Below are 13,410 nucleotides of genomic sequence, written 5' to 3' on the forward strand. Positions count from 1 at the left end.
TTCTGGACTTCATCTATTGACCGGTTTTGATTTTGATTTTGATCTATTTTGAATTGCGTGACACTGAAAACCACCAATAGTTGTAGGTGTGTTTCCTGTAGAACTATTAGCCTACCAAGTTTCAATGGTCTGTGCTGCAAATAGACCTTTTTCGACTGGGCAGTTTGTCGCCCCATTTCAGACCATGTGATGATACTCTTGAGAATTCTTCCTTTCAAATTTTCAAATAGTCACGTGCACGTAAATAAATAATTTTTAGATGGATAAAAGAACAATTCTCTAGAGAATATCACGTGGTCTGTAATGGGGAAAACAAACCGCCCAAGCGAAAAAGGTCTATTGACCAAGATAGCTCTATTTATATACTTGATATAAAATTGGGTTGAGTGTGTGACGTCATCAGTCATCTCATTTGCATATTATACACATTTTTAAAACTTAAGTATCTCTGGAACTAATGCAGATATTTGCAAACAGTAAATGGCGTTTTTATTCTTTCATGGAATTCTATGTGATACACCTAAAAAAATCAAGGCGGAAAAATTTGATCATAGTGCGACTTTAAATGTACAAACTCATTAACATCAGGGTAAAATAATATTAAGGAATAGCATGTAGTAATCTAATTGAATAATTCATCGAGTAGAAGTTGTTGTTGCAGTTGACCAATATTTATGGATTTATTACAAAGTAGTTCATGAAATCAATTTGCATGAAGAGGTGGCATTTTCTTCATTGAATTTAGCCTCTAAGATATGAGATTTGCACACGTGCAAATTGGTGCGAAAAGCAGTAAGCTAATAAGGTCTGGGTGGGAGGGAGAGTTAAGTAAATTTTAACACCTTACTTGTTGTCTAAAATCGTCACTTAAGGGGTTCGAAATTGCTTTTTGCAAGCTACTAACTCAAACAAACAGTAGCTTCCATCATTTTTGCTCAAAACATCGGCGCACGTGTGCGATGTAAGAATTTGAATTCCCGCTTTACGTGAAACACTTCTGACATTTGCACTTGGAGAACAACAATTTAACCGAATTAAATCTTAAACTTATTTAATGGAAAGAATGAGAAAATTGCTAGGTTTAAAAACCACTATTCGTAAAAAACAGCTTTTGAGTTAAAGCTTAAGCTTACCTTAGCAGTTTTGCATTTCCTACCGGGCTGTTGTTTATTTGCGACGGTCAGTCAACGTGGTCCCCTTTTTAGGTGTTTTGCAGCCTGCTGCAGGCATAATTCTTCCATTGAAATGCAAATACACATCAGGAAATACGTTTGGAAAGGCTAAATATACCAAAGGCATTCTCTTCATCGATTGTTTGGGGTAGAAATATGAAGATTTAAACCTCCGCAGCCATGTTGCGTTTCTCTTTCGTTCCCAGTCTTTCTTGCGTTAAACAAACACACGGCCAAACTAATATTATTGCTTTTACGAAAGTGCCATTAAAATTTTCAGACCAGATTGGCGTCTCAATTACTTATAGCCACTCTAAGGATTTTCGTTCTTCCAACAAAAGTAAGTCGCAGCCCTAGGAAACCTTTTATAGCTGCCAAAGCTTAGGCCAAAGTTTAGCTCTGTCCGAAACTCCCAAAAAGTTAAAAATATATATATATTGAAGAATTTCAAATAATTTTGCATCTTTAGAAAGCTTTTTTCAAGTCGGTTGTTATAAATCATATGTTTACATCGCTTGGTGTTCCATTTGCCTTAGTATCTCCATATTGGTTAGGTGATAATTTTTAGCGCTTAAAAAGAATGATGGCATGGCTAGACAGGCATTTTACAGAAGCTTACAGTGGATGCCCTTTCTTAAAAGCATTTTCGTGTCAAAGTTACTTTAAACGGAAGAAAGCAAGACTGAACACAAACAAGAAACAGGAATAAACATAAACGTGAATATCTCCATGATATTTACAACTGAACATTTTCTAAGTCCTTGGCTCATTGCCCATTTTTCCGTTTTGCAGGATCGCTACCAGCTCTGTTACAAGACAATCCAAGCATACCTGGACTCTTTTAGCACTTACGCAAATTTTGCAGAATGTTAAATGATCAGTTGTGTGACTCCTAATTTAAAGGTTAGGTCAGTAAGTCAGTCAGTGAGTCGCGCAGTCAGATATCATTTTATTTCATTGGCAGCCATTTATGAAAAGGGTCTATGACATGAAAGACAAGAAACAATGAATTGGGAGCGTCAGACTTTCCTTTCAAAAACTTTTGCAAACTCACCAAACAAGCAGAAACAATAAGAAACCGTCAAAACAGGTTTTGGTTATGATTAACCATTGTCTGAAAAACTCACAAATTAACTCGATACCAGAGGAGAGAGTTTTCTTGCTACATTCTAAGTCAGAACAAACACAAAAACATACGCGTAAGCTTACAACTAGCGCGAGCAGATCTTGTTATTCATTCCCATCGCGAGATTCAAGTCTTGTTTTCGACCCTGAAAAACCCACCTTTTCAGTTAGCTCAGAGCATAAAACTAGATATAAGCGCCCTGGTTCGTATTCCCTGCCTCATTCCCTGCCATCGCTGTGAAAAATACGCAATATAATCTCTCAACTCTCACCATTTGATCACGCAACGTGACAACATCCACGCGAGAGCCCCCGACATGTGCGTGGATTCGCGCGGATATATGACGTCAAGATGGCGCAATTTGTTCTAAAAATAGAAAAATTGTCCCATATCATAGGTGCGCGCGGATCCCAAGACTTACGGTTTCCGTCCCCGATTATGGCTCCTATGTATGATGATTACTGTTTTGACCAGGAGTCACCAAATCTGACACATTTCAACCACATGTGTTTCGTTTTTTTTCAAGACGAGGATATACAAACAGGAGCCATAATCGGGGACGCCCCCGATTATGGCTCCTGATACAAACCAGTAGCAAAGACTGTTTAAAAAGTAACTCTCTTTTTTTTTAACAAAAATGTCATCCAGTGCCTTTTTTGTAATCTTTGAATTTTAATAATGATACGTTTATTACATGGCTGTAAAGAGGTGGTTTAAAATAATCAACAGAGAAAATTTTCTGATTATTGTTAGTAGATGTGTATTTCAAAATATATCACATCAAGAGAATATAATCATGTTCTCTTGACCATATTCTGTTGATCACATTTTATTCGGAAATAATATATCTTAAGAATGAAATAGATATTCAGTATATTTTGAAGTGTATATGTCAGATATCTTTTTTCATTTGCTTGATGGAATCTACACGAGATCTTGGTATGGAAATCGAAAAAAAAAATGGATATCGTTGTTTCTTCAGCAAGGTTTTACCCGTCTGAAAACATTTCCGGTTGGGTCAGAAACCGCCATGCCTGGGCCTAGTTAGTCCGTGATGTCAAAACAAGAACGTAGGTAGACATATCTTTCTAAGCAAACAAGTAGACACGAACAAAGTAAGTGAAATATATTAGGAATTAGACACTTACGCATAGCTACAATTTTGGATCAAAATTGTAAAACATTACGAAAGATATGTACACCTACATTCTGATTTCGATTTCACGGCCTGACAAGTCCCAAGCCACCGCAGTTTCTAACCCAACTGGAAGTGAAATCCAGATGGCTGAAGCGCGGTGAAGAAAAAACGATACCCGCAGCATCGTTAGTTTATTAGTTGTCTTTAGTCATCGTTGTCAATTCTAGTCTCTTTAGTTCTCTTGTTACCTTCAGTTGTATTTAGTTGTACCTAGTTGTATATTAATAACTCGTCCAAACATGACCCGCCTAGATTAGGTCAGCTATCCGCGGGCATGTTACAATTGTAATTTTAATTTGATAACAAATAAAATGTATGGTATGTATGTATGTATGTATGTATGTATGTATGTATGTATGTATGTATGTATGTATGTATGTATGTATGTATGTATGTATGTATGTATGTAGTTTTTTTTTTTTCTTTTCGCTTTTCATATCATGATCTCAAGTAGATTCCATCAAGCAAAGTAAAAAAATATCTGTCATATACACTTCTAAATTATGCAGAACATCTCTCATTAAAATTTAATTTTACTCATCCTGCCAAGCAGTTTGTAAGTAATAATTTGTTTAGAGCTACATGTACCATGAAACCTTGATTGAACAAACCTCCATATAACAAGAATAGTTGTTGATATAATAGAGACATTATAATATAGCAATTTTAAATAGGAGGACAAAGCAAGGTAACCACCTTAGACTTCCGCCTTGAAATTTGAATTCACGAAAAAGGCATTTTATTATCGTGGCTGCCTTGTTTTTAACCATAATTTACAGATACTTTTCTTTAGTTCACTACTTTTTGGAGTGATTTTTAGTGAATTTTTATCTAGCTTTATTATATAGAGGATATTACACAGCGGCCCAAAGATACGATTTTGATTTTCGAATGGTAAAACCAATACTGTATTTTACGAACGAGCGCAGACTGTGCAGTGACCTTTTGTTTAAATAAAAAATGTTTCTTAATTACTTATTAAACTGTTTGTCTTTTGGAAAATCAAGTGTAATATATTTCAGAGAGCAGAATGAGTCATTTCCAGTGGCAGGATATGGGGGGGGGGGGGGAGGGGGAGACAGGGGGACCAGAACCCGAGAGAATAGGGGGAGGGAGGCGTGAGAGGAAAGGGCGGGAAGCGGCAGTTCAAAGAAAGCGGGAATCATTTATTAAGCGTTAAAATACTTTGAAAAACAAGCTCAAACCAAAATTCTCTGACTTACATTTAGCATCCACCCAAGATGTAACAACCATTTTTTCTGTTAATTAAACAATTAATTAACTGATTAATTAATTGATCATGACTGCAAGTTATTTTAATTGTGATTGCTCGTGATCGTTCTGCACGCGTGTTGTGTTACAAAACGTGTTTCCTTTGTGGTCTCTGCCTTGTGGTGAGAGGTTATCTGAAAACTGAGACATATGACAACCTCTTAGGCTAGCTAAAGAAAGCGCCGTAATAATAAGAAGTTCTTAAAATTAATTCTGTTCGTTACTATACTAGGATTATGGCAAATTACATCATAAACCTTGGGGAACTCGTTCCAACCGGTATTTCTACAAACTTTACAATACCTGAAGAACATCTTTATATTTTCGTTATTGAACCGTGACATAAGACACGAGCTGACATGGAAATTTAAGCCTTCTCAAGCGCGTCAAGCAGAGAACTTTGTACTCTGACGCGAAAAGAGAACGCTGTCAAGATGGCTCTCACGAAACAGTAACATGGGATCATTTGCTATTCGTCGGTGTCAATGAAAATAAGCGAATTTTGTTTCGATTTCCGACCTAAAGGTAATTTTTGTCAACGGAATTCAATTTGTGTTATCGACTTGCTGTTTGGTCAAGATGAATATCGATAGCGCAAGGCTATCATGACCGCACCTGGGTTCTTATCTGCGTGCTTGAACGATCAGAGGACACTAATTAATTCCTTCTGATGAGCTAGATCATGATGTTTGTTATTTTGAGAGATTCCTGTGTCAGTTCGTTCTGCTGATAACACTGAGATTCTTTCTTCTTATGTTTGTACTCCTCTTAATTTGCCGCCGGGGTGGACAGTAATTGATTTACAGAGATGAGAGAGATAATTAGATGCTTCACTTTAAAACTGTTGTCAGATTTCTGCGCCGGCTTTTTACTGATAAGGCACTTTTCAACTGATACGAGTTGTTTTTCCTCAATGACCAGCCGACAGTTATTAATTTCGAGGCAAAGAGTGAGATTATTTTGTCTGCTCGATCGTTTACAAGATTAAAAGCGATCCGAACACCCACCTAAACATGGTACTCTACGAAAGAGGTTGTCTTACAGTTGTAATTATGTTTGTAACAAGAATATTACAAAGGTCTACAAACCGCGCAAACACGCATGCAATGATCTGCGGTTTTTTGAGTATTTCCCGATCTGTTATTGAAGGATCAAGTTAAAATCACGGCAAGTAAATATCGGTTATGTATACCCCAATGCATCAGGAAATAACCCTTGTATAATCTATTTCATGAATTAAACACGTGTCATTGACAGTTTTGGTCGTGTCCGTGTGGGAAATGATTCGTTTATACATGTCGAATAAACAGCGCAATAGATTAAAAGTCAAACTACAGTCTGCATAGGCAGGAAATAGTGAGAACATCAACATTACAAACTTCAGAACTGAAAGGAAGAAGTGGGGTATCTCGTGTTGTGACCTTTTATTTAGGAATGGGTTTCCTTCAGATGTAATTTAAGGCGTTTAGTCAGGAATTTTTCCTTTCTTTTTAACAACAATCATCACTTTAAAAAAACACATTAACTGCAACCGTATAAAAAACTGCATTTATCAACAAATACAGAATAAAAAAAATGTATTTAATATCGATTGATGTATGTGCCTCTCGTAAAATGTGTTATGTTATTGTCGTTGCTTTCTCGCGGAATTCAGTATTGATAAATTAAACAGAAAAAAGAGGAATCATAACAAAAATCGGATTGTAAAATCTCTAAAAATAAATGCAAAACTAGCTGCGAGCGACAGTGTCCAAATTGGAAATGAACCATTTGAAAGAAATAAATAATGAAGGAATGATGTGTTTTTAAAACAGATATAATGCTGAATACAGTCCTTTTTCCCTTTCAGTTCTTTTTGAGGTTTGGGTTGGTTATAAAAGAAGGAAGAATTTGCAACATCTGAACTACGAGTAACCTTGTACGTGTGTAAACAATCACGTCGTTAGTTACCGCGCTAAAATGCCTTCTTGAAAACTGTAAATTGATATTTTATTTTGCTTGTGGTATCGGATACCTAGTAATAATTGCCAACTCAAAACAGAAGGTAGTTGACATGAGGCGTATTCAAACTCACTACGAAAAAAATTTAATCCGTGAACATTGCTGTTGACCTTATCCAAATCTTCAGCTGACCTGGAGTAATGGTCTCTTTTTGCTTCAAACGCTCGGAATCTCGCCGACAAGACACGTCCCCATAATAGTATGTGATTTTTGGACACTCAGGAAACACAGGATCACGCAGGGTAGACGACAAAGCGAAACGTACCAACCAAGATTTGGAAATGTTTCGGAAGATGTTTTTCCTCGTCTTCTTTTTTCTTGGCATGCTGTGGGTAACACAAGCCTCGCAAGGTAAGTCAAAATACCATTCAGTTTGTTGGCCATGTTTTCTGTACATTGCTTCTTTTAAGCAAAGCTCTCAGGGTGAGATCTGAGAACACTACCATTTCCTAGCTGTGAATTCTAAAAAAAACCGAGTATAATTGTATTTGTCGAGCAAAAGTACTGATGTGATGATTTTAGGATACTTATGAAGTATCAAACGTCTCTCCAAAAAATTTAATTAACGTCTAACCTTCTCCTAATCATGGCAGCAGTTTATTCGCCACACCGTTTTCTTATCGTTGATAAAATAATAGTGGCAGGCAACAACCAGGCAACAAGTTTTGAGCTCATAAGCGATCAATAGTTCGCCAAGATCCAAAGCAATATGCTAGTCGGATTTAATAAACGCCCTTACTAAATGCAAAAGCTCATACTTACGGAGGGAATTTGGTTGTTCTGATCCCTTAGAATAATACTGGGCTGCATCAAGTTTCTTAACCATAAGCTTCCTATGGCCTATTCTTAGCTCGACTACTCAGGCATTTCGGGTGTCAATTTGTAAATTAACCAGCTTTCACTTCTACTTGTTGTTTTTAGATTTCGACAAAAACTTTCCATTATCTAGGTTTACCGAGGAGACCTGGCCCTTCAGCTTTGTTTGTCATTCTGTTTCAATCATTTCAATTGTTCTCAGTCTTGCTTTCAAAGCAAACAGATGCTGTGTCTGTAAAACTACTTTTCTTGGCGCGCAGATCAAAAAGTAAAGATCAGATCACTCTATCGTGCCAACTATAGGCGTTTTGATCGTTTGTTTTAGGCCGGCGTAATTATGTTGCTACGTGTAAAGTACGTTTGTGTGCAGTTCAGTCAAATATCAGCCAAAACGCCCTCCTTGAGCAAAATATCGAAAACCACATAGAACACACAAAAGCACCGCTCTATATAGCTTTCGTTTGAGTGGCTTCACAGTAGGGTTTAAGTTACAGAATTTAGTTGGAATCTCCTTGTATAGCATGATACATAAACAGCGGCTCATGAAATTACTGCACAATAGCTTTCATTTGAACGGTCTCTCACTGGGGGTTTCACCTAGGACCTAAAGACCTTACTCTACTTCATATCAAAATTTGACTCGAGGCTCCGAAGTGAACTAGATCCTTTGGAGAGAAATAGCTTTGTGCTGCAAAGGTAGTGAACAAGAACTGTACGTCACGGCTTAGGCACAGTTGAAATTCCTCAGCTGTATTAAACACTTTTCACAGCTTATTATGATTGTTAATTTGGCCGACGGCCTGCCGCGCCCGAGTCCGTTATCAACTTCCGGTAAACTGGAAAGCTCACTGCAGGTTTCTAAAATATCCGAGTGATACTTAACAGACGTTTTTGTCATGCGCACGCACATCCAAAAGCTCACTGCCTAGTTCAGAAAAAAGGTAAAAAAGGACTGCAAGGTCACTACACAACTAGTTTTTGCGTAATCAGCTAAAGAAGGAACAATGTTAAAGCGAAATTTTCATCATAGTTCACCTAAATTTGTTCATTGTGAGTCGGGCTAATAATTTTCTCAACGTGTAAGGTCAAACAAATTAGGCTGAAACTGAAAAGTGAAACTGAACGGTGTTAATTAAATTTACATGTTTTGTGAGGGTTTTTCCTTCACCTCGATTCAGGATTATTGCTGCGGTGGCATTATATTTCAGTTTTCATTTCGTTGCTTTAAGCTACACACGTTCTCTTATGACCTAGATTGGTCTTACCATTCCTAGCTGGGTTCAGTAAGTGAAACACAAAATAACGCTCTCTAATCTTGTCGCTCAGCTTGCGTAATCTATTTAGACTATTTTTTGTTCATCTCTCGTGATGATAGCAAGTGTGGTGTGAATAACATCGAGTATTTTTAACAAGGGGACGTCATAAGACCTCATAAGATCTAAAATAAGTTGCGGGTTTCATATACCTAGTCCCGCCCCCCTCCCCCCCTCACCACCACCACCACCACCCTGAAAGTTATTGTGTCCCCTTTCCTAAGGAGAGATGTAATTTTTTTCTCATGTCCTCCTCGCTTTCTCCTATTCTGTCGATTTTCGAAAGCCTAATCACATATTTAGCTTTTTTCTATGAACTGTGTTGACTTAAGTTTATTCGTTTCGCACGTTTGTAATCCCTGCGTGTTAAGTTCTTCTATTTCTCCTTGGAATGCTGCAATGATGCTTTTAAAAGTATTATATATCAGCAATTTTGCTTAAACCGTTTTATTGTTGTAGGTCAAAGATTAAGCTATGTAGCAATATTTTCGTACGTTCAGGGTATTTGTTATGCTGTAAAAGGTAGTGCTAATTTCTAATGCTGTGGAGATAACCCTAGTTTGTGACCATTCATATGAAAGCTGTTGAGCAGTACATTCATGTAGCACTAATTAAATGTCCACATTTGTTAAAACGAAATTTGATATTTTATCCGAATTTTAACTCAGATTCTATCGCATACCTTTCTTGTCAGGTCTTAAGCCGCCTCGTTACCTTGTGGGTTACGTAACTGGTGACACAAGTGTGAAATTGGCCTGGGAAGTAGCTTCGCCATCAAACAAGACTGTTTTCGAGATAAGATGGAAGAATGGCCATAATGAATCGTCCATGGTGGTTTCTGGTACCACTGGTACTGTCACTATTCATGATCTCAGAGTTTACACGAAATATTTTTTTCGCGTACGGAAAGGTTTCATGAATGGAACTTGGGGCGGATTTACAAAGTACAGATCTATCTGGACTCCAGAGGGAGGTAAATATACGCTTTATCATGCTTTATAATTGAGGTTCACAAGAGCCACGTCATACAGAAGAGAAAGAAGGAATAGACTAGCGTAGAATAGACTGGAATAGAATAGACTAGAAGAGACTAGACTAGAATAGAATAGAATAGACTAGAATAGAATAGAAAAGAATAGATTAGAATAGACTAGACTAGAATAGACTAGACTAGAATAGAATAGAATAGACTAGACTAGAATAGACTAGACTAGAATAGACTAGACTAGGATAGACTAGACTAGGATAGACCGAGAATAAACTAGACTAGCCTAGAATAGACTAGAATAGAATAGAATGCAGTAGAATAGATTACACTAGAATACAAGACAATACAATACAATGCAATGCAATAGACTAGACTAAAATAGAATGTTGTTGTTGTTCGTCCTTCGTGGTCGAAGATGACCAAAGACATCTAGTTTGTTAATAAATTTCTACAGTGTGTCCGGAGGTGGCTGATGAGACCAATCCGGGCAAGGAAGCCTCTCCCACAGGTAGGGCAGAAGTGGGTAGGGGCTGTGCTGTTAGTGCTGGCGGCTCTTTCCTTTCGTACTGCTCGCTTCTCCTCGGCTTGACGGGACCTGCGTTCCTCTGCTGCGTGGGCTCCTTTGGTGATGAGTTGGCGCCAGGAGGGTCTGTAGGAGGCAAGAGACTCCCAGGACTCAGTGCTGATGTTGAAGTCTTTTAAGGAGACTTTTAGACTGTCCTTGTAGCGCTTTCGCTGCCCTCCAACTGTGCGCTTGCCAGAGCAGAGTTCCCCGTAGAAGAGCTGCTTTGGAATGCGGTCATCTGGCATGCGGGAGACGTGGCCTGCCCATCTCAGCTGGGCCTTGCGCATGACGGTGATGACACTAGGAAGGTCTGCCTGCTTCAGGACTTCTGTGTCCGAGGCTTTGTCCTGCCAGCGAATGTGGAGAATGTTTCGGAGGCACCGCATGTGAGATGATGAGATGATGAGAATAGAATAGAATAGAATACATGTAGAATAGAATAGAACAGAATAGACTGAGTAGATCCTTTAAGGATAAACGTAGAGAGTTTGAAAGGCTTGCGTTCACCCACAAAAGCCATATGAGCATTGTGAAGACAATTTGTATGTCACAAAAAAACCTAAGTAAACATGACATTAACCCCGTTTTTCCATGTCACACAATCGCCTAAGTAAGTGTCGCATAGTTGCTTGAAAAATGTGCCCTAACGTAGCTTATCCAGCAAATGCTCAGCGTTTTGTTTATTTAATTCCTGTTATTTTCAAGTACCCAGGGCTGCTCCAGCTAACGTGACAGCCTACAACACAAGCTCTGTGGGTATTATCGTATTCTGGGAGCAGATTCCCAGGCCCCACCGACATGGGAACGTGATCGGCTTCAAAGTCTGCTACAAACGAGCCGATAAGAACGACAGTGTTCTGTACTGTACAGCGGTGTTTGCCTTGGGGATAGAGCTGGGCGGTTTACGTTCCTACACACCCTACTGGATCACAGTGCTGGGTTTCACCAACAAGGGTGATGGACCTAGCAGTCGGCCACTGTTGGTGTGGACCGATGAGTTTGGTAAGTTAGTCCGTGACAGATAACAACGGTCAAAGAGTATCCCAAATTCGTTAATATCAAAAGAGTGTATATTGGAAGCAGGAGATTTTAACGGAAGTTATAAAATGTTCAAGGAATTGTGCGCGCTATGATTGGTGGATTTTAGTTCAAGAAATCGCCATCAAGCACATGTGCTAGACCCACATCGCGCGCGGCCTCGTCAGTGCGTGAGTCAGTGCATTGGGTGATTTATGCACTTGTGAACTTTTAACGACACTTGAGAAGTGCGAGAAGCTCGAGGCGTTCTTAAAAGTTCGGACTTGCTTATATACCTCAACAGTACACTCGGCGAGTTAACTATTTCCCTTAGCAATAAAAGACAATTTCTGAGCAAGAAATCTTTTGTTAATAAGTTTGAGTGTTTAATGGAAGTAGCCTCTTTGCATCATGCCGGCGTGCCAGTTATATCATTTTTTTTTTCGATAGTATTACATGTTACTCGACTAAAGGTTTGGTACAACGCGCAAAGTTGCGCTAATTCAAACTGCAGAGGCATACCACAATTAAACATTATTTGGTTAGAAATCGAGTCATATTAATGAAAAACCGTTTTAAGATTTTACTCTCATATTTTGGGAAATGTTAGTTTTACTGACAGCAAGTTGTTGTTGTTGTTGTTTAAAAAGAAATATTTCGACAAAAGTAGCCCTCTCATGGGATTATGTAACCTTAAAGATCAGATTTCTCGTTATGACGGATTGACGATCTAAGCGTCCCAGCAATGCTATATTATTATTACCTCCTTGTCTGACTTGCAGTTCCTTCAGTTGCTCCTCGTATTACATCTCTGACGGCCAATTACACAGCTATCAGGGTAGCCTGGGCACCAATACCTCAAGAACACGTCAACGGAATCCTTCGAGGTTATTACGTCATCTACTGGAAGATGCCTCGGGTGTCCCATGATAACCGCATCATTCAAGTCAACCAATCAACTCTCAGCATAGTCATCGTAGGACTCAAACAGAACACTACGTATGGGGTGCGGCTGACGGGGTTCACTCGTATCAGGGGCTGGATAAGGAACGGTGTTCTTGGCCGCGTGCTTAATATCACTACAAAGCATGGTGAGAAGATGATTTTACCCCATTTATTCCCATTACTTTTATTGTCGTTTTAACTTAAAGAAACAACACTTTTTAACAAGGCTGAGGAAAGTATAAACCATCTAAAGTGAAAGTGCCTGTGGTCATCTCCAACTGGCTACCTCGAAGAGAAGAAGTTCGTATGAAATTATTACACGAACCTACTCGATGTTCTCTTTAACGAAACTTTTGTTAAGTTGAGTGGACGATCCGGTAACCAAATGCCCAATCATAGAAAGTTTTTCAATTAATGACCACCTGTACATTCTCTTCACAGTTCCAGAGGCTCCACAAAACGTCAATGTGTTCAGTCCTTGTTCAACCTGTTTGACGGTGACGTGGGATCCAGTTTACACATCTCCAACCGATACTTTAACAGCCTATCACGTGGTGTACAAAGACGCTTCAGGGAAGGCTTACACGAAGAAGATAGGGTCCAGAAAGTCAATAGTGCAGTTGACAAGTCTCGAGAAATTCTCCACTTACACGGTGACAGTAACATCTATGACATACGAGGGACTGGGGGAAACTAGTTCGGCAGTTACGGTCACTACTATGGAAGATGGTGAGCTCCTTTCTCTGTGTTTTTCTTCGCTTTTGTAAGTAGATCCTTTGCCAAGAACAGAAAATAATAGCCGCGATAGGTCAGACCAAAAAAAAATCCGTTTTGCAGGTCGAAAGGAAAATTTTTCCCACCCTGACTGAACTGGTCTCGTCACATAGGCACTCGGCACTAACTTTATGCCAAAATCATGTTCAAAATGGCAGGCTTGGTTGAGAGTTTTTCAATGATTTTGAGTTAGCAAAAGCTCATTGGAAAACAATGATGACAC

The 13,410-nt window shown here is 38.8% G+C and overlaps 1 protein-coding gene and 1 long non-coding RNA gene across 4 annotated transcripts in view; one reads left to right on the forward strand and one right to left on the reverse strand.

The window, feature by feature from the left end:
* LOC145468198 (uncharacterized) overlaps positions 1-1,854 on the reverse strand; it is a 31,828-nt gene extending 29,974 nt beyond the window's left edge. The window contains exon 1 of one of the 2 annotated variants that reach the window (XR_014042154.1): positions 1,134-1,591. This is a non-coding gene — a long non-coding RNA (uncharacterized LOC145468198). Of the gene's footprint in view, positions 1-1,133 lie in introns of both variants that reach the window. The other variant, XR_014042155.1, reaches the window with a different exon arrangement.
* A 2,709-nt stretch (positions 1,855-4,563) lies between these two features.
* The window catches only part of LOC145468080 (receptor-type tyrosine-protein phosphatase F-like), a 29,339-nt gene continuing 20,492 nt past the window's right edge, over positions 4,564-13,410 (forward strand). Inside the window, exons 1-5 of one of the 2 annotated variants that reach the window (XM_081451751.1) lie at positions 4,564-7,120; positions 9,593-9,871; positions 11,157-11,453; positions 12,251-12,559; positions 12,855-13,142. In XM_081451751.1, the coding sequence (XP_081307877.1) occupies positions 7,051-7,120; positions 9,593-9,871; positions 11,157-11,453; positions 12,251-12,559; positions 12,855-13,142 (1,243 nt within the window). In that variant the 5' untranslated portion in view covers positions 4,564-7,050. The remainder of the gene's footprint in view (positions 7,121-9,592; positions 9,872-11,156; positions 11,454-12,250; positions 12,560-12,854; positions 13,143-13,410) is intronic. The other variant, XM_081451750.1, reaches the window with a different exon arrangement.

This window comes from Orbicella franksi, chromosome 14 (assembly GCF_964199315.1).
Source record: "Orbicella franksi chromosome 14, jaOrbFran1.1, whole genome shotgun sequence".
Classification (NCBI taxonomy): Eukaryota; Metazoa; Cnidaria; class Anthozoa; order Scleractinia; family Merulinidae; genus Orbicella; species Orbicella franksi.